The 25,364-nt window shown below is 50.2% G+C and overlaps 1 protein-coding gene and 1 long non-coding RNA gene across 2 annotated transcripts in view; one reads left to right on the top strand and one right to left on the bottom strand.

Annotated features, from left to right (window-relative positions):
* Window positions 1-11,409: 11,409 nt before the first annotated feature.
* The window catches only part of NRP2 (neuropilin 2), a 112,251-nt gene continuing 98,296 nt past the window's right edge, over window positions 11,410-25,364 (bottom strand). Inside the window, exons 16-17 of the mRNA XM_058549667.1 lie at window positions 16,860-16,910; window positions 11,410-14,695 (exon numbers count right to left, since the gene is read on the bottom strand). Of these exons, the coding sequence (XP_058405650.1) occupies window positions 14,391-14,695; window positions 16,860-16,910 (356 nt within the window). The 3' untranslated portion in view covers window positions 11,410-14,390. The remainder of the gene's footprint in view (window positions 14,696-16,859; window positions 16,911-25,364) is intronic.
* Window positions 21,066-22,640, top strand: LOC131411011 (uncharacterized). Its single transcript, XR_009221453.1, has 3 exons — window positions 21,066-21,435; window positions 21,520-21,794; window positions 22,318-22,640. It is a non-coding gene; the product is annotated as an uncharacterized LOC131411011 (long non-coding RNA).

Here is a 25,364-nt window from a genome sequence, read left to right as displayed (position 1 = left end):
GTGTGTAGTAGGCTATACCGTCTAGGCTTGTGTAAGTACACTCTGTGATGTTCACACACAATTGCCTAATGATGCGTTTCTCAGAATGTATCCCTGTTGTTAAGCGATGCATGACTGTATTCAATACATACAAACTATTCTGATTACTTGTAGTTTAGGAGCTTCTTGTGTTCTACTCCTATTTCTCCCAGTTGTGTCATTCTGGAGATACGTGAACGTGTCTTGTTCCTTAAACTTGAAACATCTTGTTATTACTGATACATTCATCCACTCCATGCATTTAATGAGATCTGGAGTCCCTCCGCTCACAAGAGTTGCCCTCATTAGCTCCGGGGCAGCTGTGGAAGTAGGCGCTGGCCTGTGGGCGGAGGCCTAGCAAAGCTCAGGTGGCTGAGGAGAACCACATCAAGACCACAGCGAGAGATACCGCTTTCTATTTTATTTGGCTTCCTAGGAATCTAGGTCTAGTGGCAGGCGAGGGAGGGGGTGATAGAGGACATTCACGGCTTTCGTCATTATGATCAGATGTTTGCTACCTTAGCTTCTTCTCATCCCCGGGACCTCCAAAGAGCAACATGTAATCACTGAGAAACGTGCATGGAAGCCCATGCGTTGCTTAGTCTACGTGGGGTTTTCTGGAGCTCTGAGGACTTTTTCTCATTTATTTCATTTTTTGGCTAGGTAACTCATCCATGTGGCTCAAACATTACAAAATATAGGCTTACAGTGGAAATTCCTCTCCTTCCGCCCTCCTCCTTCCTCCTGGTTCGCACCCTTCCGTAGGTAAACCTTATTATTTATTTCTTATCTAACATTTCAGGTCGACCGCATACCAGCAGGACTGGCTTTGCGGGAGAAGAATGGATGTGTCGTCACACAGTGCCCTGCCTTCAGGAGGGCCGTGTACTTGGTTTACTGCTCTGCTGCTGCTGTCTTGAAATTCTTAATAATTTTTGAACCCCATAATTTCATTTTGCTGTGGGCCCTGCCACTTACACAGCCTGTCCTGCATGCCAGGTGTGGGTCTTCACCTCACTTTGTCACCTAACTAAACGTCTTAAAGATCTTTTCATATTGATACACAAAGAACTCTCTCTCTCTCATTTTTTTTTTTTTACAGCTGCCCAGTAGTCTATCCTTGAGGACTTACGAAACTATGTACATGGCTACGTTAGGAATCCCCTTAGGGACCCCTGTCCCAATTTTCCAGCCCTTTGATGCTTCCAAACGTGGGAGAGAGTAAAAGATGGATTGAGAGAAGCACCAGAAAGTCTTCCCCTGGCTGAATCCCTCATTCCCCCGCATGGTTTTAGAAGCCCTCAGAAGTGACTCTCATTTCTTTTTTTTTTTTTTTAGTGAGGAAGCTTCACCCTGAGCTAACATCTCTGCCAGTCTTCCTCTATTTTATACGTATGTCAGCATGGCTGACAAGTAGTGTAGGTCCAGGCCGGGGATCCAAACCCACGAACCTGGGCTGCTGGAGCAGAGTACGCCAAACTTAACCACTAGGCCATGGGGCCAGCCCCTGCAACTCTCATTTCTTTACCAGCTTCCTGACTTGCAGGGTCCCCACTCCGCATGGCTCTTTCCTGCCACCCCACCCTGCCTCACCAGTGGTTCAACTCCCGGTTACTGAAATGCTTGACAAGGAATCACCTGGGCTCCATCAGTCACAGCAAACTACCCTGTCTTTGCCTCGATCTGGAGACAGATACTTTGGGCTGAAGGACACAGTGGCCTCCAGGGATCCACTTCTGAAACTCCCCTTCCATTTCTTCTTTATTCCTACTAGTCATCATTTCTGCATAAATCTATGGTCATGGCTCAACGATTTGGCTGCTTTTGAGACGATAGCCTATGCTCTCCCTCCTAAGGAATCTCCAGCTGTTAGAAGGCATCAGACTAATGTCCTGAACCCCCTCTTGGAGTTAGACACGACTGCTCACTCAGGAAACGCTCAGGAAGTGCAGTGCGCCATAGCTGTTCTGAGCGGCTGTCCCTTTGGAAAGAACAGAGCTTCATGTGAAGTCCTTATTCTCTGAGAGGCTGGTGCTGGGGGCCTTGTACGTGAACCCCTGCGCTGCCTGTCACCCCTCCTCTGGCTGTGCCTTGGGTTGAGAACATGGATGTGGATCGTGGTGCTAGACTTAGTTGTTCCAGTATACATGGCAGCTGTGACAGCAGATAGGCCTTGGCCCGTCGACAGCTGGATGGTGTGCCGCTGCAGGCATTCGTGCGGTGTAGACACGCAGAGGCCAATGGAGAAACTGGTGGTGGGAGAAGGTCCACAGCCTCGTGATGTTACAGCCTCTGTTCCTCACCAGGCAATAGAAACCACAAACCACCCAGTGCCACTGCTCCCCATCCAGTCACGCCAGGCCCTCGGCACTGGAAGGAAGGTTAACTAGATGCCCGAGTCCCATTCTACACCAGGGAGAACTTCCAGGTACCCCGCGACCCCGCCAGGAGAAACAAGGCTGCAGCTCCAATTAAACCCCATATGGAGTACTTGGGTCTCCGTACACTCCATTTGTTTAGTTTATTTGAATATTTGCTAGCAGAAGTGCTGGAGTGGCAAAAGATTAGTTAAAATAGAAAGAACCATCTTAAGAGAGAAAAGGAAAAAGTGCTAAGAAGTGTAGATGGTTTCTCCCCACACCTGCCAGCAATTAATTAACCACTAATCTGCTCATTATTTCCAACTTAGGCATCTCTGTCCCCTGGACAAAAAGTAAGGTTATCATGTCTTAAATGTCTCATTAAACGGTGTGGAAAGGCAATCTCTAAAATGGGTTTGGCCCGTGCGAATCACATCTGCATACGGCTCGGCTCGGTGTTGCTGAGGGGTGGCCATGGGTTTCTGGAATTGGAGAAATGTTTTCTCATAGAGATGCTGAGCCATTGAGGCCTGTTCTCCTCACAGTTTGCCATGTGCTGCTTCTCATCCAGGTGTCAGTGGGTGAGGCCAGGACGGGAGCACCAACAACCTCTCTTCTAGCTCCCTGCACCGGGAGGAAGGGGAGGAGGGGGATGTGCACTGTACACATTCTGGGAACGCGTGTATCTATGACAGTGTACACAATGTACGTATCTGTGGTAGTGTACTTAACGTATGTATTTATAACAGCGTTGCTGAGACAGAGTTACATACCCTAAAGTTCACCCCTGGTTATATTTTAATCTCTGCAATGATCTCAGGAGAGTGCTGTACCTCCACTTGGGCTGAGGGCTGATGGATGAAGTTCTGTGAATTCTGTGCATCTATCTCCGTTGACGGCTGAGGCCAAGCCTTGTCCGTCCCAGAACCGGCAGCCCACGCAGCTGCTTCTCTCCGTCTTTCTATTACCTACTCGTCCTTCTCCATTCTAGCAGCTGAGAATCTTCACATGCAGTGATTTACAGCTGTGTGTCAGGAAGGCCTGACGCTGATTGAGTCCCTCCTCTCCTCCTGTGTCCTCCCTCCTGACAGCCTCCCCACAGATATCAATCAGTGCATCAGCTCCCCACTCCGGGTGAGCCGGGGCCATCAGGGATGCATTCTGACTGTCATCTTCATCTGAACTGCCACTTGCCCTTCACGGCTTAAAGAGTCTTTCTAAGGCGTACAGGGGAGAGGAGGTGCATACACCACTCACGACCAACCTGCCACAGCTTGGGACGATTCTGTGTGTTTTGGACAAATTTGGGGAATATGGTTTCTAAAAGGCAGTGCAGGGGACATTTACTGGCATCAGCTGCTCTACCTCCAAATGCCTGTCAGAATGTTGACGGGCTGGTGACAGCCTCACCTGGCAAGCCCCTCCCCCCAGTAAACATTGACATGGTGTCCTCTGAGTAGGGCTACGGTCACAGGAGAGCTTTGCGGGTTCTAAGGTCGCTGCTTTAGAAGAACGCACACCAGAGGGGAGACAAGGTCGCCACATGGACCCAGGAATGGAGGGGTGGAGGCGCAGCCCCTGAGGACTCCACGGGAGATGAGAACACGAGGGCTGGGGAGAGTGAAGGAGAACAGCCATCTAAGCCTGGCTTTTGAATTGGCCCCAAATGCAGTGACATTTTCATTTTTGGCTGCTTTGAAAAAGGTGGAGAGGAGAAAATGTAGACTCTGACATCAAAGATGGATGGGACTTAGACGAGTTGCACAGTTTTTGAAGGTTTCCCCAGTGCTGGGAAGGCTGAGGCCCTGGAAGAGGCGACCTCTTTTCCCTGAGCCCAGAGAAGGCTGCATGATGAAATGGCGGCTCTCAGCCCAGGCCGGGGGCAGGGAGGTTGAATATTTAACATCGCATTGGCTGGCCAGTGTGCCGGGGTTCGCTCCTCCACTGTAGGTTGACATTTGCAACAGGAGCACAGCCAGGCCTCTCAGAGGTGAGGAGCTGGGTGCAAGGGCGAGGCCCAGGCACTGAGATTTCCGGTTGCCTGCAAAGGCACCTGTGGAGAGCCCACCTCCCAGGCAGAGCCCGCCAGTCCTAGGCCTGGCTGTGCAGTTGACTTTAAAGCAGATTCGGCTGGCTGGCCCTCTGCATGTGAATGGCATCTCGAAGGAGCAGGAATCCCATTAGGAAGAACTACTGACCAGTCTGTCTGCGTGCTGTTGATTCTGCTAACCTTACATTTGTGACCTGTGGTTCTTTAATGTGGGAAGTGGTAATTGGAGAAGAGAGATTAGAAAGAGGAATGGGACAATGACTGCATGTGACACTAGATAGCAAGGACTTGAAACCCGCTTGATACACAACGTCCCCTTGGCCACCATAAGATGGAGACTTTCCGGTCCCATTGCCCCAGAACTTGTTGGTCCAGAGCGGCTCCAAACCCAGTGTGCCGTATTCATCTTGGTCATTGCACAGTCGCCACCCGCTAGATTCCACGTCTGTCTATGTCTTTGTCAGGACAGTTAGAAATGCAAGGGAACCCGGGGGGCCAACAGGGACGAGGGCCAGGCACATCCACAGGGAAATGCAGGCACCCAGGATGGAAAGCAAATTACATGAACAGCTAACAAAAAGACTCACCTGTTTTAATGCCATAGGTGCCAGACTACAGTGGTCATGGCTGGTGCCTGCTGGGCAGAAAGAATTTCACGTAGCATGCAGGTCGAAGCGACTTCACTTAGCCTTGGCTGCTGCTGTGACCCCCTTTTTGATTAGTAAAACTTCCCCCGCCTTTGGGCTCTGCTCCCACCATGCAACACAAATTGAAATAGTGGGGTGGCAGGCAGTGGCAGTGGGGGCTGTGTTGGGGAGGGGACCGCAGGGACCTTCCATCTTGTTAATGTAACACTTCCTTATGTGATGGGAGCTGAGAGCAGCCTGTAATGAATTTCTCCTCTGGTAATCATTCACCAGTGCATTGTGACCCGTGTGTTTTTGCTGTGCTGCACATTTCCCAACTTTCACAGTGACTTGTCAGCACCTAGTAAAAATGAATTGGACACGACCCATCTCTTCATGCGATGCCCTCCCCAGCTGCCTTTCGTCTCAGCTGAGAGGAGTAGGTGGGACCACCTGGAACGGCAGCCGTGGCTGAGGTCTGATTCCAGGCTCATCTCGCAGGCAGATGAGCGCAGGCATGCCAAGTCTGTGGGCGCTCTTGTTACTCTGAGCCATGTTATTTGGTCCAAATGGTTCCAAAGTGGCCTTTGCCTCTTGCACCTGTTGTTTCTTGCTGCAGGATGAGCTGTGCAGGCAGTTTCTTTCATCGGGAAGACATGGGTGCAAACGGTGGCACAATTAGGCATCTGGGCACACCATGGGTTCTCACCAGCTCTGGTGTGAAGATGCATTGATGGCAGGGGACAAGGCTATCGTCTGAGTCATACATACAAGCACTGCCATCTGCAACTGTAATTCTAGCCACGTGGTCAATCGTAAGAAAGGGTTTATAACCAGCTTTTACTGCATTTGTGGCTCATGACGATTAAACAACAGATGGGAAACCCAACCAAGATTTCTAATCTCCACCCCTTCGCAGAGGGAGTGAGCGAGGCAGAGGGAGTCACCTCGTGGCTCTGCTGGGGTGAGTCTACGATTAGGGCAGGCACCCCCTGAATCTCTGTGCCTGTCTCGTACACTCGTTCTCATCAGACCATAAGCGCTGATTCCGGGTTTTGAAAGGATAATCCCTGAATCCTGGGAAGGCTCTAGGAAGCCCGTGTTGAAGATGCACCTCAGTTAGGGTTGTCAGACAAAAGACAGGCTACCAGTTACACTGAAATTTCAGATGAACAATAAATACATTCTCAGTCTAGGTATGTCCCAAGTATTACAGGGGGACATTTTTGTCAAGGCAAGATGCTTTTTTTTATTGTGGTAAAATATACTTAACATAAAATTTACCATTTTAACTATTTTTAAGTGTACAATTCAGTAGAATTAAGCACATTCACAATGTTGTGCAACCATCACCACTATCCATTTCCAGAACTTTTCATCATCCCATATTCTGTACCCATTAAACAATAACCCCATTCTTCCCCCCCAGCCCTTGGTAACCTCTAATCTACCGTCTCTTTGACTTTGCCTATTTTAGATATCTCACATTAGTCGAATCACACACATGTCCTTTCATGTCTGGCTTAGTTCACTTAGCATAATATTTTCAAAGTTCACTATGCTGTAACATGTATCAGAATATCATTCCTTTTTAAGGCTGAATAAGGTTCCACGGTATGGAAGGAGCACATTTTGTTGATCCATTCGTCTGTTGATGGATAATAGCCACCTTTTGGCTATCATGAATAATGCTGTTATGAACCTTGGTGGGCAAATATCTGTTTGATTCCCTGCTTTCATTTCCTTTGGGTATATGTACTAGAAGTGGAATTGCTGGATCACTTGGTGATTCTATGTTTAACACTTTGAGGAACTGCCATACTGTTTTCTACTGTGGCTGTATGGGATATTTTTATTTGTTAAATCTGGCAATCCTCCAACTCTTTCAACAGTATTTTAATCTGAATATATTTAACTTAAATCGTCATACTTAAACAGAAAAGAATAGTGCCCATCTCCATGTTGCAACCTGTGGGCATAATTTCTCAGTTCAGACCCTAGGAACTTACTTCCACATTTTCCATGATGGTGAAGCACAGGTAGCAATAAGGAAGAACTGAAATGCTTACCTTTTCGTCTGCACAAACTGGGCAGCCTGATGCCTGTCAGAAGGGGGAATTTAGACAAGTCATTCATTCATTCATTCAACAAACATTTGTTGTGCTTGCACAGTATGAGGTGGGAGTCTCCATACAAAGGCGAATGAGACGTTCCTCCGCAGCCCCCACTGTTGCTCCAGCCAGGTTTCCCCCTGCCTCTGACTCTTTGCACACGCTGGCCTTTCTGTCCGACAGGCTCTCTCCCTGCCCCTCCCACTCCTGGACTCACCCTGGGATTTCAGCTCCCATGGGACACGACACTCAGGACGGCCTCCCGACCTCTCGCACACTTGCCGCTGTCTATACCTCGCTGTATGGCTCCTCCGGGGCTGTTGTGATAGATTATGTGGTGACTCGGGTCACCCGTGCATCTCTCTAGACTGTAAGCTCGCCGAAGGCAGGGACCATGTCTGTTATGCTTATCGTTGTCTCCTGGCACCCAGCACAGCACATAGGAGGCATTCATATAAAATAGTTGGTTATGTGAGTGAACACGTGCGTAAATCCTTCCCTCAAGAGCCAGTGGGAGACAGACAAGCAAGTTTCCACGTAAATCGCTACCAGTGAAGGGCTCTGGGAAAAAGAGCAATTCTGCTGTGAGGGAGCTTGGATTGGGGCCAGCTCCATGGCAGATCCAGCCCAGAGAAGCGCTCCCGGCCTCTCCGAGGAGGAGAGACTGAGGGAACGCAGAGACAAAGCATCGGCAGAGCCTTACCCTCATGGCGTGTACGACACAGACTCAGATAACCAACAAGAGCTGCTCCATCGGCCAGGGTGTCAGAGCTCTGGGCTTAGAATGCACTGAGCCCAAATGCCCACTTGACAGGTGGGAAAGCCAGGACGTGCGTGACCTTCCTGAGGTCATGGAGCTGGAGGTGGAACTGAGAGCCCTGGTCTCCACCTCCTTAGCGTGTCCAAGTTCAGGGGAGGAGCACTGAGCATTTCAAACCCTCTAGAGGTCTCCTTGAACTCCTGCAGGATTTAAAAATAGCTAGCTGGGAATAGAAATGTGGATGCTCAAGGAGATGTGAGATGGGGGAGGAACGAAGGTGAAGAAAGTGGGCAAATCCAGAAAGGCCGCCTGCCGCGGCTCTGCAGTCAAGGCCTTGCCAGGGCAGCTCTGCACGAGGCTTGGCAACGTGGCCAGCTGGCCGGCGGGTGCTCGTGAGGGCTGCGATTCGATTCCCAGTGGAGGCATTCACGGGCTTCAGGATGGAGATTTATTAGCGGAGCTGCGCTCCAAACCTCAGCAACCTGGCCCCGCTGATGGTTCCGAGAGGCCGTGGGGGGGCGGTGGAGGCTGCAGCCTGTACTTTGCAAACAGAGCTGCACCGGTTTCCAGGGCAGGTTGTTTGAATTGGGGTAGACGAGGATTCATGCTCCACCAGGCCCCCTGGTGTGGTGAGGGGCCCAGGGTGGAGCACCCCAAGTCCACATACCCCAAGTCCCCGCCCGGGGCTTTGCCTCTCTGCTGGGGGAGGGCTGTTCTGGGGCCTGTGTGCGCATCTGGGCCTGGCTGGCCCTTGGGTCAGGCTCTGCTCCCTGCGTGGGCCCTGCTTGGGCCACGGCCTCTGTGGTGAGAGGGCCCTGCTAACCCGGTGTCCCAGGCGGGAGGAGGGAGGAAGGGCTCTGACCACCGCGGCTAGGTGGGCACGTGTCCTCACTGAAGGGCCTTTTTCCTACAGCACTTGAAGGCGGCCGTGACAGGAACAGTGCTCCTGGTCACACGACTGTCCTGTGGGGGTTTCTGGCAGGGAAGAGAGAGGAAGCAGGTGTCGCTCTCTGGATAAGCCGCAGACACAACTGGGTTCCAGGCTCCCTCAGAAGTCTCTCGTCCTGTCTCCAAGGAGAACATGGAGGGCATGTCCTTTCACTAGGAAGTCCTCTCAGGGTCAGGAGAAAACCAAGGACTGAGGAGGGCCAGCCTTGGAGGGTCGAGGTGGGGAGCTGGCTGCGAGGCTCTGGAATCCTGAGCGGTGGGGTCTAGGGCAAGCCGAGCCTCTGCCTCAGTCCTGAGCTTCTGAGGACCCGTCGCATGTTGATGGGAATGGGCATTAAGTTCCTGGGCAGCCCATGGTGGCTGGAGGAAGCTCTGGGGACCCGCACAGGTAGCATTTCCTATTCTGAGCATCGCCCCTCATCCTACACCCTACCCCGGGGGGTAACAGATCCCCAGGAGTTTTGCTTAGTTTGGGATTCGAGCCCGGAGCCTGTGAGAACTGGAATGGAGTCATCCTTCCATTTCTTCTTCAGGCTCCCCGCCGCCCCATCACCACCGCCAACGCTGCAGGGCAAAGGCGCCTCGGCATCCAGATGGGTCCTGTTCCCTCAAGGATGGGCCTGTTCCAACTTCATTTCACTGCCTCCCCTGAGGATTGTATAAACATTTCCAGAAGGATGCAGATAAGAAAAAAAGGATCTTATGTAAACACTAGATGGCTAAGGACCAGGAGATATTATTAGTTTATTAGGGCTTTAAAAATACCCAAAAGCTCAACTGAGGGAAAGTAGACGTTTGCTTTCACTTTAACCTCTGTTATTGTTGCCAGGGTCAGCAAGAGGCTGGAGGCAGGCATCTCAGGGGACGCGTGATATCGTAGAGATCACAGAGGGGCAGAGAGGGAAGTGGCAGAGGTTTGACTGTGGTGACCTTCCTGGCCAGTGAGGAACGGGGACGGGAGTCGGGGAGCTGTCCTTTCTATAAATTAAGGAAGGCCGGAGAGCGTGCGGGTTAGACACAGCTCCTCCTGGCTCCTCCAAGGAGGATCTTACCTGGCTCCCCAGCCAGGATCCCCCGTGGATCCTGCTCTCATGGCACTGCTTTGTGTTCCAGGGACACAGCCCTCTCTTTCCCACGGAAGGATCTCTATGCTGTTCCTTCAGTTTGGAAAGCTTGTCCCAGGCACTTTGCTTAGCTGGCTCCCCCTTATCTCTTCAGGTTTTGGCTTAAATATCACCTCCTCAGAGAGGCCTTCCCTGACTGACTGTTTAGAGGGAGTGACCCTAGCAATTATTTTTTAAAAAAGTTTCAAAGAGATATCTTGTATTACATCAGATTCATTAGGTTTCATTATGATGTGTTGTTGACTATAAAACAGATAAGTTTTATTTAAAATAATTAACCTAAACTCAGTAATAGCAGTAATAAATAGCCGTGTTTTGCAAATCTGAACTCAAGTAACACCAATGGTACACCTTTAATAACTAGTAACCCTCCACCAAAGGTACATGTTCATCGCCTTCACTGCGTTTACATAACCAGTCCTTATTCTGTGTGTTTGGCTACTTGCTTTCCGCCCCCTTCACTGGAGTGCGAGCTCCAAGAGCTTACAAAATCAGGGAGTGCTCAAAAACACGTCTTGAATAAGTGATTGAACCACATTTCCTTTCTGGGTGAACAGAGCCTCAGGATGGGGGCAAACTCGGCTCCGGTCCACAGCTTCCTGTCTCCTTTGCATGTGTGGGGGCCAGTTCCTAATAAAGCTCCTCTCTGCTCCTCCTGGACCACGGCCCCCAGCGGAGTGTGCACACCTCCTTTAGCTTTCTAGTTGGCTTTGAATCCAATAACCCGCAGGTGAAAAGATCCTCGGTCACTCTGGGAGGCCGGGGTGCTTTCCTTTCTCCTAGACAAGAGGCGCTGACACCCGGAAGTGTGTCAGAACCCCCTGGAGGGCTTCTTGAAATGCAGGTCCCTAGGCCCTCCTCCCAGAGTTTTTGATGCAGCAGATCTGGGCTGGAGCCCAAGAACGTGAACCCCTGACAAGTTCCTCATTGATGCTAATGCTGCTGGTCCAGGGACCACACTTCGAGAAGCACTGTTGTAGACCCTGAAATCACCAGGGATACCGAGAAGCAAGTGTTTGCATAGGAAGGAAGTAGCGAAGAGTCAAAGGTTGCCGGGGACCAGCGATGTCCAGGAGGAGGAGTGTTTGTAGGGATCACGGTCTTGGAAATCCACCAGGTGAGCCTTTGAGCTGACGTAGCCCCCCTGGCCAGGCAGCCTGTTACCCACCCCCATCATATTTTCATTTTATAAACAGCCAGCCAGTCAGTCTACTAACGCCACCTGAAAGTGTTGAGAACCACTGTCCCGAGAGCACGAGCAACCATCCTGGTTCTGCTGGGGTCGCGCGTTTCCTGGGACATGAGACTTTTGGCGCTAAAACCCAGGAAAGGCTCGGCCAAACTGGAATGATCTGGTCACCCTAAACCCAAGGCTCTTGGTCTCCAACAAAAAAGACGCAGAAAAATATCTCTGGTATAATGTTTATTTAAATAGGAATCTTAAAAACGCTTTATACAAATCATATAAACACAGTTTGACATTGTTGTTTGTTAATTTTTTACACGAAGAATCACAGTAAAAGCTCAAGTTCCCGTGATCTGGCTCAGCCAGCAAATGTCGAACACCTTTAACTGCAAACCCTGGAAAAGTTAACCTTCTGCTGACAGTCTAACTTTTTCCCCTGTTTTCTTGCCATTCATGCTCACTGCTGGGACCCTCGTCCCTGTCCACTCTCTGTCCCCACCTAAGAGAGAGTGCAACCCTGCGGCCCCGTCGACTGCCCTGTCCGGGTGAGCGTGGAGGTAACGTGTCGTCAGTACAAGGCAAAAAGGAGATCAATACTGTGAGTGGACTCCGAGGGGATGACTCAGGAGACGGCCGGCCAGCCTGCCTGCACGGAGACAAGGAGTGCCCCCGGGTCCATGGCCGGGTTACGACGTGCCCCGTTTTCCTGTCCCACAGCAGGCCAGCCTCCAGCGCTGGTGAGGTATCAGCAGGCAGCCCCGGGCAGCCCACGCAGATCAGCTGAGGGTGAACATGGACACGGGACTGTGCGAGGGACGCAGGTGGGGCTGGACACGACTTAGAGGGGAGCTGCAGGCCAAGACGGGGCTGGTCTCTGAGGATCTGTAAGACGGCCGCCTGCGCGTGACAGGGCCGGACCCCCGGAGTAGGCTATTGAACTCCTCTTCTTCTGCAGACGACTTCTGGAAATCCCCAGGACTGGCTGCTTCCTGATCACTGAGCTACATGGGAAGGCGAAGCGGGGGTGGACTAATTGCATCCTCGCTTCTGCTGCAGGCCCAGCTCAGGGGGGCCTGGAGCTAAGCCCTTGGGCTTGACAGCTTTACTTTTCACCTCTAACTACCTACCACTGTGCCCACGGGAGCCAGGATCAGCAGCTACACTCGGGCCCTAGGTCAAAGTCGCAACACCACCACTGAGTCCCACGTGACCATTCACATACACAGTAGACACAGAGAACTCCAAGGGCAAAGACACACACACACACACGTGAATAAATAGCTGTTGTATGAATGCTCCCTCTGCATACAAACCCTGTGACATTACCACTGGAACTAGCGTTTCCATAGTTAACATTTAAAGGGACCGCCCAGGCCCATTCACCCTTCCCCTCTCACCTGGGTATGAGACAAATGAAATTGTGGGTGACCATAGCAGCAAAAGTGGTTTGACAGTTCACCACGGATGTGCTGTGGGCTGGTATACTGTCGGGTTTCAACTGTTTCCAGCACACAGGCCATCCTGAGGTGCTACCACGAAACCAAGGTTTGAATCTCGATGCGGACAATCTTATCCTTCACACAGTTTCATTCTATTCCTGATGCCTCCCCTTCTAGCCTGGTTGAGAGTCATCCAGCTTGTGACTGCCACCGGGGGCAGGCTCACTCCATCGTAGGGTCAGCAGGGAGCTGGGGGAACTGGCGGTGGAGCTATTGGTCAGGGATGGAGGAACGCCTCAACTCGTCTGACACGGATTTCTGCGGGGAGGGAAAGGATGTTTCTTCTTCATTTTTCTCAAGGCACTTAATAAAAAACACATAAATTGGGGGGGGTGTGTGTATATGTGTATGTGTGTGTGTGTGCATGTGTGTGTGTAAGAACACAGGTCTCTCTGGGGTGAACTAGTGTTGTTAACATTCTGGTCCATAGTGCCTGCAGACTTCTAGCTGGAATCAGCTTGAGTGCATCCTAGCTCTGACTCTGCTGAAAGGTTGAGGTGGTGACTCTAACCCCAGGAGAAATGGCGTTTACTAGCCTATCAGAGAACTACTTATCAAAATGCCTCTGTCTTGTCTGCTTGGCGTTGCCATCACGTGATCACAGAGGCTGGACTTCTTTTTGTCTCTCTACTGTTCTCCTTTGTGTTGAGTGGTCACCAGTTACAGCACACTGATGGGGAAAACATACCAAAAGCTTGCATTTCCCCTCCCTGTCTCTGAGAATACCAAACAATGCAATTTTCTGGGGCTTAGAGATCTGACAAATGTGCGTGTGTGTGTGCATGTGTGTAGGCATGTATGTGCACGTGTGCATGAGTGCATGCATGGGTGCACGTGTGGATGTATATGTTTTAGAAGAACAAGGAAGAGGGAAAAGAAAAAGCAAAGCCACCACCAGAGGCCCCACGAAGTAGCCTCACAGCCACAAATTCTGGGTCTAGATTTAATGAATGGCTCCTATTCACAAAGCACATTAAGGCTTGTCCGCTTCTAATATGGAAGTGCTTCTGTGGATTTCGACGTGTGAAGTTTCCTTTCTGGTTTGTTTTAAATCGCGTACAAGACAGAGCTGTTCATGCTGACCCTAAAATGGCAATTTTCCCCTGGATAAAAAAAGTTAAAGGCAACAACATCCTACTTAAATGCAAGGACCGGAAACGGCAGCTTGTAGGGTTGGCTGGAACCTACACCACAGCAATCCCGCAAGTCACAAGATGATCAGAGGACGGGATGAGCTGGACGGCTTGCTTTTAAGGTTTTTTCTAGAGATGGAAAGTCTGAAAAGACCCTTTGCTTTTCAAGTGTTGATTAGAACCAGAAAGCAGAGAACAATGTTCGCCGCTCTGCTTCTACATCGGAGAAGTCAATCTCCTCTTCTGCCTCTTTGAGTAGCTCGCAGCCCAAAGAAATAAAATATAATAATAATAACAAACCCACAAACAAGATAGAACTGTGACCCCAAAGAGATGAGCTCCCGCCTTCGTCCCAGCAATGACTTGGCCACCGCGGTTCCAGGTGGGTCGGAACCCCCTGCGGGCTACCTGTCCCCTTCTCCCTCCCCTCACCTCTCTGTCCTGTCCACACCTTCGGTATCCTGGATCACTTTGATGAGATTATGGCATTCAGTTTCCAAAGGAAAAACAAACTGCAGTCTTCACTAGCCCCTCTTGCTGGAGTGAAGCGTCAGATGTGAGCTGGGTGTAATCCGTCACGCCTCTGAGCAGCACTTCTGGTGGTTCTTCTTCACCTTGTGCTTGAGGCCGTCGTAGAGCTCGAAGTTGTAGTTCTCCAGCGTGGTGCAGCTGCGGGAGCTCAGGCCCGAGTAGGAGCAGGTGCAGTAGAGCAGGAGCCCCGTGCACGTGGCCCCCAGGAGGACGCCCAGCGAGCTCATGGCGATGATGGTGATGAGGATGGGGTCCAGCGTGTAGAGCCAACTCTTCTCTCTGTCGGCCACGGGGGCGCCCGAGCCTGAGGTCGGGGAGGACGAGTTGCCCCAGTCCACCTCGTACTCATCTGTGAATAAAGCACACGGGAGGCTGCAGGCTACGCTCCTTTCGGGGTGAAGGGACTCAGCCTGCCCCACCCAGTTCAGGGGTCCTTCAGAGCACGGGGTTGGCAGCAGGACTCTGGGATGGCACGGCCTGGCCCCAAAGCCCAGCCTACCGCATCCCAGCTGAGTGCCCGTGGGCAAGTGACTTAAGCTCTCTTTTGCCTCAGCTCTGTGTAAAACGGGGACACTAACACTCATTGGGTGTTAGGAGGACGAAATGAATGAATATTTGTAAAATGCTTGGTGTATGTGAGCACGTAGGAAGTACAGGCTAAGCATCTGAAACTGAAATAATTTGACTCATATTAGGTGAGCTCAGGTTTTAACAGAGCCTCAAGGGGCCTCTGGAGCACTGGGGATGGCCCTGTGCTCTGGGCACCCTCCTTTGCCTCCTCGTCCCTCACTTCCAACTGCTTCAGGTTCAATCAAAAGGCAGGCTGCGACTATTTTCACAACACATGTTTCCTAATTCAGCATTCCTGGTCGCCCGCGCGGCCAACTTTTCTCAAGCCCCCAGACCTCACTTGAAGTACATCTTACCTCACTGTTACAGGTTGAATTATGTTCCCCCGGATTCATATGTTGACGTTCTAACACCTAGGCCCTCAGAATGTGACCTCATTTGGTGATACGGTCTTTACAAAAGCAGGGGTCATCAAGTTAAAATGAGTTAATCCGGGTGGGCCCTAATCCAATGTGACTGGTGTCCTTATAAACAAGGGAAATTTGGGGCCAGACACAGATGGGAGAACACCGTGTGAAGAAGGAGGTGGCCGTCTACAAGCCAAGGAGCAAGGCTGGGCACAGGTCCTTCCCTCAAGGCCCTCAGAAGGAACAACCTGCCGACACCTTGGTCTTGGACGTCCAGCCTCCAGAATGGTGAGAAAATAAATTTCTGTTGTTTAAGCCGCCCAGTCTGTGGTTCTTTGTTATGGCAGCTCTAGCAAACTATTATACTTGTATTTCTACAGAACGGCCAAAGCACGACCACATCCATGGCTAATTTTGTGGGGTTTCCTAATAATCCCATGAAAAGGGCAGGGTGATAATATTATTTTTTTAATAGATGAGGAACCTGAGGTTTTGAGAAATTAGGTGACTAGACAACTCACTCAAGGCCCAGAGGTAGCAAGCAGTTAAACAAAGACTAGGAACCAGGCTTTCTGCGCCCTCATCCCCCACTCCTTCTACCCCATCACGGTGCTTCTGCTGCTTGATCTACCGCAGCCCCTCCGAGGAGGCACAGCTTTGCCCATAAAAGGAGCGTTAGATGGAGTTTTGCTGGGCGAGTCTGTGTTCAGTTAACAAGGTGCTGTTTGGGTTGTTCAGTCTGTTTCCATAACTACATTTGAAGTGTTTGATTAAGGTCAGGTTAAAAGCGGCTGCTCTATAAACTGCTCTTCTTTAATGCATCAATCTTGGTCTAAAGCTGTTCTTTGCGGGGAACCTTGGCGATGCCTCTTGGAGATCGCCTCTGGCACTCGGAGAAGCCAGAGGGACCTGTGCTGCTCTGAGCAGAGGGAAGAAGTTACATCCACATGCTCCAGTCAGGACTCTTGCTTTGGCCTCTTGAAGTATGTGTGTTTGAAGTGGGAGAACAGAGCTTCGAATAAACATGAAAATACGAGATGGACAGTGTGGAAAAGAAACATAAATCTTGCAACAAGCCCCAGCTTGGAGTCTTGGATAGAGTGAGAGAGGTCCTGCACGCCAGGGACCTGGGAACCACAGCAGGCCTGAGAGAACATTTACGTTTACACTCGTTCACGCAGGCCCTGTTTGGAAGGAGCTCAACAGGATCAAGCAGCGACACGTATAGAGGAGCCTGGCTTTCACTTCCACAGAGTTTACCCAGATTTCAGGTCCATCAATGTCGACAGTTGTCTGAAGTAGGGGACCTGTTTCAGATCAGGCAGAGGGAACTCAATAAACTTTCTAAATCTCTAAATTTGACCTCGACAGAACAATTGATGGTTTCTTCATGCCTCTCTGGATTCTTTTCACTTTTTTTTTCCAACTGGTAGTTCTAAATTCTGGCTCTCCAATACCCTGGGCATTATTTTCGTTGACGTCTTTATAACCAAAGTTGAATTTCATGATCATCTGCTAAATCATAGCAATACTCACTATCAATTTCATCTTCATAGCCCTCTCTCCCGTGTATTTCTGGGATGTCCACTGTAACAAAAAAGGAAACAAACCAATCAAGTTAGAACAAGTTCTATGGCCATGGCTAAAAGGCAGAGATACAGCCTTCCTGAGGATGACTCCCCAGCAACTGAAGAGTCACCTCTGCTTCTAGACCATTTACCATGTACATGTACATCATTTCCCTTCAAATGATCTGTTTGTACTTCCAACAACAACCAGAAGAACAGAAACAGTAAGAAAGGTCTTTCGTGCCAAGTAAATCCTCACTTGTGTTTTTATAATGACTGTCTTCCTTTACCAACATAGGTCTGAGTTTCATCTAAGGCAACGCTGATGGCATCTTATGCCCATCACTGTTGCCATTACCGTGACGTTCATTTAGTATAACACACTGCCCCTCCTCACATGCATGCATCTAAAGTGGACATTATGTACAAGACTTCCTCCTCTCAATTTCAAATAAATATACGGTAATTTAAGGAAGTTACGTTTCACTGTTATATGTTTTAATGTAGAAGTAGAACTGGAAAGAATGTCATAATGCCTGTCTGCCTCCACATATCTGTGCTAATATCTCTCATTTTCCCTTCCCAGTCTATTTTTCTCATTGGCTTTCTTCATAGTTTGGAATAGATCAAACATGGACATCCAATCTGACTAGCCCAGGCTTGAATAGAGCTAGGTTAATTTACTCTGAATTTTCTTCAGTATTATGACCATCTATCTTTTTCTTTGTTTATGGTAATTTTTTGAGGGGGGTAATACAGGTCTCTCTATTCGCTATGCTGTCCATCTTATGGAAATCAGAGCCAACGTAAATTATCTGTATAAAATGGCAAAACATTAAAAAAGAGAATCAAATATGTGGTGAAGAGCAGGGTCTTATCATTTCTCCCGTCTCACAAGTTAATCATGCCTGTCCCTGCTGTCAGCTCACTATGGCGCCAGGGAATGTAAGTGGCCCTTACCACATGCTATAAACTGATAGCCAAAAATCAAGGCTTAAAACAAAACCAAAATCCCAAACAGCTAAAGTATCAAACAACAAGACAAAGAGAACTTCAGACCAGCCTGAACTTCCCCCTCATCAGCACAACACCTCGGGAAGATCTGCACGGAGGACAGATCCATCACCGCCACACCGGAAGTTCAGTCTTTTCCTGGAGGTGGGGGTTTTAATCATGTTAGAAGGTTTTCTCACTCTTGGCCAAAGTGCTAAAGCACTTTCTCATCTCCTTTGTCGCTAGTAAAGGATGCACGTAGCCACTCGCCAAGACCCCACTTGAAAGGATCGACGCCATGTGGCACCAATCCTCCATAAATCCAGCCTGCTCCTGGCATGTTTGTAGCAGAGCAACTGGCACCTGCAGGCCACGCCAGCTTCCCCACCTCGAGGCCCGTCCCTGCATTATTCTCTGGGTGCTGCAACGCAGGCTGTGCCTTGGAATGAAGACGTGAACATGAATCAACAAGAGGCAGGTGGTGTCCGTCACAGGGATCAAAGCAAGCTTGTGCAAGTCAACCAGAGATTTTGTTTTAATCTTACGAAAAAAACAAACATGGAAGCAAACCATCACATTTCCAATAATTAATCGTTTTGATGGGATGCTCATAAGTCTTAACACCTTCACGGGTAAAAGACACAGAACATTGGATAAGAACATGTGATTCAACCCAGGACGAAAACTATGGGGTTCCTGCCAGTGACTTTTGGGCCAAAACCTGTTCTTGCTTTTAGGATGTGGTCTCTGCCAAGGATGTGACGACTTCTTGGAGGCTAGAATGCCATCTTGCTGCATCTCACACCCTCAGGGAAGAGCTCTTAGGACACTATTGACCACGGGCTGGAAAGGGGTGGATGTGCACTGATCTTGAAGGAAAAAGGGTAAAAGGATGGTAACGACTATGAGAACATCTTGGCCAGGGAGAGCACAGCCTCTTGTCTGTGGAGGCAGAGGACAGGATGAGGCGACCACCTGAGAACTGGTCCGTTTCTGAGGTTCTATGGAATTGATTGCCCAGATGTGGCTGAGATTTCCGCACCTGGAGAATCAAAGGCCACTTAAGGTGAAGAAGAACACTTGGGAGGCTTGGCTTGGCTTTTGTATAATCACTGTTCCCAGGAGTTGGGTGAGTGGGAAGGGATCAGAAAAAGGATAAGTTAATCAACATTTTCAAAAGCGCATCTGTTCACCAAGTCTTAAAGAAAGAATGACACCCTGGGGAAAACCCAAATAAAGGGAGCATTTGTACAAAAAGCAATTTACTTTGATAGCAATTTTCTCTAGTCCCCTTGCTAATATTCTTGATATCTGTGTTTGATTAACAGCTTTCTTTCTCAAAAGCCTCTTTGCCCTTCACGGGCCACCTTCCTTTTCCGCTGAGCCTGGTAGGCAAACCTCAGACTGTTTCCTCAGGAGGCCGGCAGGAGTGCGTGTGCTGTGTGCTCCTCCCACCATGTCCCTGCAGTTCTAGCAAAGAAAAGGCAGAAGTGGGAGGAGGGAGATGCGAGGGGCCAGGGGCTCAAGGCACAAAGGAGGCAGCACCTCCCTGGGAGGGGAAACGGCAGCCACAGGATGGAGACCTGCTGGGGAAGTAAGGAGACAGCAAAAGAATGTGGGGACCAGGGACTTGGAATTTAAAACTTGGAGAGGACCTTCCAGGACTCTGTTTCAGTGGGCGGGAGTGTTTGTGAGTGTGCGATGGATGAGGAGGGGTGGAATGGGCCACACCTCCAGGAGAACATGGATCGGGAGCTGATCTTACCACCCACACAACTTCCACTTTCAATCTTTGCACTCACACGACCCTATTTCCTTCTGGGCCCCTGGATGGATTCAATCTCAGGCCAGGCTGGCTGCAAAGCCTGAATTCTGACTCTCAGTACTGTATCAGGGCCAGGAGACCCCCAGTCTGCATTCGAGTTCTCTGGGCGTGGGCAGGACCCCTGCCGCCATATCGTTACTGCCTCTCCTAACAGAGAAAAGGTCTGCCTTGTCTTTCGTCCTAGCTGACTGGATACACACTCTCTGGCTGTTGGCCTGCATCTCGGGCTCACCACTTTGACGGGAACTCTTGAAGATTTCTCAGAATGTGAAGATGTGGGGATCTGAAACGTGCGGCCTCACGTTGTCCACGACAGGCATTGCTCAGAAAGCGAGGGCTGATTTCCATTGTTCTTCAAAGGGCAGTCTTCATCAACCACCTAACCAACCAACCAACCATCACTTATTAGGAGGGTTTACTAGGTGCCCAGGAACCATACTGAGGACTTTGGGAAATGAAGGTGTCTGGAACCAGGTGTCTACAACCGAGGCCCTTCGGTGTGGTGGGGAAGCGAAGACTCGCCTGTGCCAAGGAGCATAAAAGACAGCGGGCGTTGTGAAGGGACTCCCAGAGTGGCCGCACCCGGGGCCGGGGTTGGGCGCTGAGGCTGGGCTGCTGCTGGGAAGAAAGAGCAGAGTGAGGAGGAGGTTGCTGCAGGGCCTGGGGAGTCCCGGCTCCTCATCTGTCTGATGACGGGAATGGTCTCCACGTGGCACCTGACCCTTTTTTCTTATATGCTGATCTCTTGGTATCTAGCTTGAGTTCGTTTTTACCAGATCCACCAAGGAATTCAAAGAGATTGCCCTGTCTGGCCACAAATCTCCACGTGTCCTGCCCCAGGTGACAGTCAGTCTCTGCCCCTCCTCCCTCCCCAGCTGCTGCAGACTGCAGTGAGCTCCCGAGAGACTGGAGGGAACTGAAGAGAGTTTGAGTAATCACGTGAGCAGAGTAGCCACTACTGCAAAAATGAAAAAACCCAATTCAGCAAAACCTGGTCATCTTTGTGTTGAGGTCCAAGTCTCAGGCTGAAAAGCCCCAGCTTCCCCCAGCATCACGGAGAGGTGGCTGGGCACACGGTGAGGACGGAGTCAGGTCCCACCCACCTCCCATTGTCCTGACTTTCCAGAGTGAGAGCCCGTGGTGGCTAGTTGTTGACGCCTCCACTGGACTGTTCCAGGAGCTCCCTCCACCCTCAAGAGTCAGATGCTCTGCAGCGTCCGTGTCAGTGGGCTGCAGCGCTATGGCACGGATGACGGACAGCCATATCCAGTCATGGGACGACCCTACTCTGTGGAGACATGTTTTCCCCGAGGGGCCTGGAACACTGCCCGGGGCTGTGAAACCACACATGCCACTCAGGGAAACACCTCAGACACTCCAACCTGCAACCAGGAAATTCCCCACCGAACGTGATCGGGTCTCCAGCAAGAATGCTCGCTCTCCCAGTTTTTCCTTCCCAGTCCCTCTCTCTGTACACACACATGATTTATTTACCTTGCCTCTCTCCCTCATTTTCTTCCATTTTTTTCTCTTAAATTAAGATCCTTTGGGATCTGCAGTTACTCACAGAAAAACTGCAACCTGCACGCTCACCCCCTCTGCTGTGCTGCGGTCCGCTGTGCGTGTATCGGCACTGACTGTTCTGTGGACTTTCCGTCTCGTAAAAGGAGCTTCACAGGATTGCTAAGAGAGTGAGAAGTCGGCCCCAAACCACTGCTACTTCTAGGTAAGTGACTTAAGACAGTCCGTCCCTGGCTCACTTGCACACGGATCATCTCAGGACACCAACACACGCTGCTTTTCTTTGCAGAGTCCCTTCCACACTCACGCTGAGCAGTGCACTGAGAGGCCTGGTTGATGATAGGTTTGCCATCCAGACGCAGGTAGCAGAGACACTCTAAGGACTGTCCAGTGTCAGCTCCACTCTGTACCTAAAGGGAAGCAGCATGGGACACGGAGGAGCCCCGGACTGGGAGGCCTGGACTGGGAGCGGGCTGCCTACTTCTCATCTGGATTCCGCTACCGGCCCCAGGAGTGAGAGCCTGAACAAGCCATTGACTTCTCCCAGTCTCCATTTGCTCCTCTGTAAGTAACTACTGATGCTCTTCCTTGCTCTACAATTCTATCATCTTTATGGGAAGAAAATGAGAAGGCTCTGGGGTCTTTCTGATGAGGGCTCTGAAGAGGTAGACAGGTGACCTCTACAGAAATGGGCTCCATGGCCACACGCTGCTCACTGCCCAGTTTTCACCCAGGTCTGTCCTTTCCCGGACACGGTTATTGCCTGGAGGCTTCCATCTTAAGGTAGGTGTGGGGAGAGAAGACTACGCAAGGGCAGGTAAAGGGAAGTCCTGAGGTCCATGTTTCCAGTCCTTGCTTGTCTGGCTTAGGAACCAGTGCTGCTGACGGGCAGTCCAGGCACTGACAAGGAGGGTACACTGTGCTCAAGTTTTCAGCGTCCACCTCAATCGAGGCAGGGCGGATACAGCCTCGTGGAAAGCCAGCCTTAAGACGTCCACTTAACCCACCCAACTGCAACCAGCCCGTAAAGCAGGGATCGAAGACACTCTTATACACAGGACATCACAGAAACCATTCATTTTCACAGGTACCAGGTGTCATCGCTTCTACTTCAAAGAGGAAGAAATCGAGGAAGGAGGGCAGAGAAATGCAGTAAGTCCCTGAACAATCGCAGTAGAAGGGAGGGTGAGCCACGTTTTCCACACCTTATTTGGGGCTGTGATTTACGTGGGATAAGCTCTTGGCCACTTAGAATCTTGTTGAATTTGATTCCAAGTTCCCGAACCACTGAGGAAGATAATCCTAGGACTGTTCAGATGGGAGCAGCCTCCGGAAAGTTCTCACAGACACTTTGTTTTGATCCCAGCAGGAGATACGACACTGAGACTGAAATCACTGAGCAATAATGAAGGACCAAGGAGATATTTCTTGGCCCTTCACAGTGTCTAATTCAGTTTAACATTTAGTGTTGGCTGAAGGCCCCCTCCCCAGCACACTTAATTTCCCTCATTCAGTTTGTTCATCCCCAGTCGCTATCAGGAGCCAAAAGTTCAGATGTGGATCGAAACTTTGCCAAAGCTCCTCCATTAGAGAGATCAGCTTACTTAGAGCCATTTATTTCTAGCTGGGTTTGGCTTGAGTGTAGAAACACCACCAGAAGATCCTTTATCATGGGTTTTTATCTCTTGGGCTATAGCCAAATCAATGCAAAGTCATGGAAAAAATATTTTTTGGAGTTTTCAAATGGTTTCAAGCTGGGAAAGAAGAGGGGGCTTGGTTTGAGATATCAGAAGAGTCTGAACTTGAATTTAGCCATTATTTTCTATTATTTTTAGTTGAGTAACTAGGAGGAGACACTAAAAGGATTGGAAATACCAACTGCAAATGAGACGGCTGTGAAATGACCTAATAACACTTTCAAGTGTGGAGGCGGATGAACAGTGGAGGCCAGAATGGCTCCACTGAGCCCCAACAATGACCTGAAAATAAGAAAAATGCAGCTAGAGAAATGTTCAGCTATAAAGATAGGCTTCACGATGGTGCAGGCTGGAAAAACTCAGCCATGCTGATGGAGGAAAATTCTGGAATCTCTCCTTTACTCTAGGTCTTTGGAAAAGCAGAAATATTCTCCACCACTGTAAGTGGATATGTCAACAAGAAAGAGCTGGCCACCTTCTCTTAGGGTATGAAGGTGGGAAAAACACAGAAAATTTCAGAAAAAGAGTGTCACCCCTCCCCACACTGCACTCTTATTTTTTCCTGAGATGTTAGGAAAAAAGGCTTATATGTTCACATTTCAGGGTGGTCCCCCAGTGGGCTTTGATATTTCTCCTCTGCTCAGTCTCAGTATTCAAGAAGTGTGTGCACTGGAAACACCAATCAGGTGGAGTGGTTTGTGGGTCAAGAAAGAATTGAGTCGAAGAAACAAAACTGCATCTACTTCCCATGTGACAGATGACGTCTTCTTAAAGATTGACCCTCCTATTTTGTAGGTCCTTGGAAAAACACCTTTCTATACACATGTATCTCACCAAGAGTGCTGGCTATACTTCAAAGCTGGGCTCTTCTGAACACAAGAGTGAAGAATGATAAGATTTTAGGGGTTCCAAGAAGGTACCTCTCTCTGCCCATTCAAGAGATATTTCCCCCAGAAGCTTGCTGGTGACCGAGGACTGTAATTGTTAGAGGATAATTCCTCTGGCTTTAGGCCTGTCTCCTGTAAGAATGTAACTACTGGGAGGAAGAGACCAACGAAGTCTTTGTGTGAAGGAATCTGACCCAGCTTTCCCGGGAGAAGGCTTTGGTGGAGAAAGGGCAGACAAATTGTAAGAACGCCAGAGGAGAAGAGAAGGGGCCCCCGAGAGGGGGAAGGTGCAGAAGGGGAGGTTGGAGGTTGAAGACGAACAACACCTGGCACAAAGCAGAGGGGTGGAGACAGGTCCTCCTTGGGGAAAGAGGAGGGGATGGTGGCCCTCTCAGGAGCTGCAGAGCCAGGGACTATGGCAGTGTGGGCCCACTATTGTGAGCTCACTTTCTTGGTCTGCAGTTGGCCAAGGCAGATGAGCAGCCTGGGGGCTCCTTTGATGACCCGTGGCAGCCCCCACCTAGGTCCTAATGCCTCTCTTCCCACCTCAGGGCCAGCTGCTGGAACTACCCTAGAGAAGCAATGGGAAGCCCACATGGGCCCCGAGGTCCTTATGCCCCTTCTCCCAGCCCCTTGGTGGCAGTAAGGAAACACAAAGGGAGGAGGAGTTTCTTTAGCAGACTGTGCTAAAATGCAGCCTCAGGAACCAGCAGGCGACTGAGAATGGGCTTTGTCAAGGCCACCTCCGGCTCAAAGCTTCCTCCGCACTCCCCTCACCACTGGAGCTCGCTGCTCTCTAACAAGTCACAGGGAACACTAGTCCAGGCCTCCTGTTAATGAGTCCTGTGCCTGAGAGAATGCTGAACTGAAAGCCAAGACCTGGTGTACGATCATCCCAGTTCTGGATCAGCGCCTCTGCTTTGGGATCCGTTACTTACTGATATCAAAAGGGTTGCGTTTTGCACAGTTACCCATAGAAGACAGAACAAGGCTTGTGTGTGCGTGTGTGTGTGTGTGTGTGTGTGTGTAGTGACACATCTCTCACTCAACCACACCTCATGCTCATGCTGCTTTCCTTCCTGAGCCATCCAGAGTTACCTACCCAAGCCCCAGGCCCAAGAGTGAGCAGCCATGGATTTCTGGCAGGTCACAGAAAGCCCACGAAGCCCATATGGGCTGTAGACACTGTCCATTATGTGCACAGTCACATGACCACGCCCTGTGTCTCAGTGCACAGTGGGAATCAGGGTAACACTCTTCTTTTTTTTTTTTTTGGTGAGGAGATCAGCCCTGAGCTAACATCCGCCAATCCTCCTCTTTTTTTTTGCTGAGGAAGACGGTCCTGGGCTAACATCGGTGCCCATCTTCCTCCACTTTATATGGGACGCCGCCACAGCATGGCTTACCAAGCAGTGCGTCGGTGCGCGCCCGGGATCCAAACCAGCGAACCCCGGGCCGCCGCAGGGGAGCGCGCGCACTTAACCGCTTGCGCCACCGGGCCGGCCCCCAGGGTAACACTCTTGGAAGAGACGGCGTTTCTGCTAACAGGT

This window comes from Diceros bicornis, chromosome 10 (assembly GCF_020826845.1).
Source record: "Diceros bicornis minor isolate mBicDic1 chromosome 10, mDicBic1.mat.cur, whole genome shotgun sequence".
Taxonomy (NCBI): domain Eukaryota; kingdom Metazoa; phylum Chordata; class Mammalia; order Perissodactyla; family Rhinocerotidae; genus Diceros; species Diceros bicornis.
This window is presented reverse-complemented; position numbering and strand designations above follow the sequence as displayed.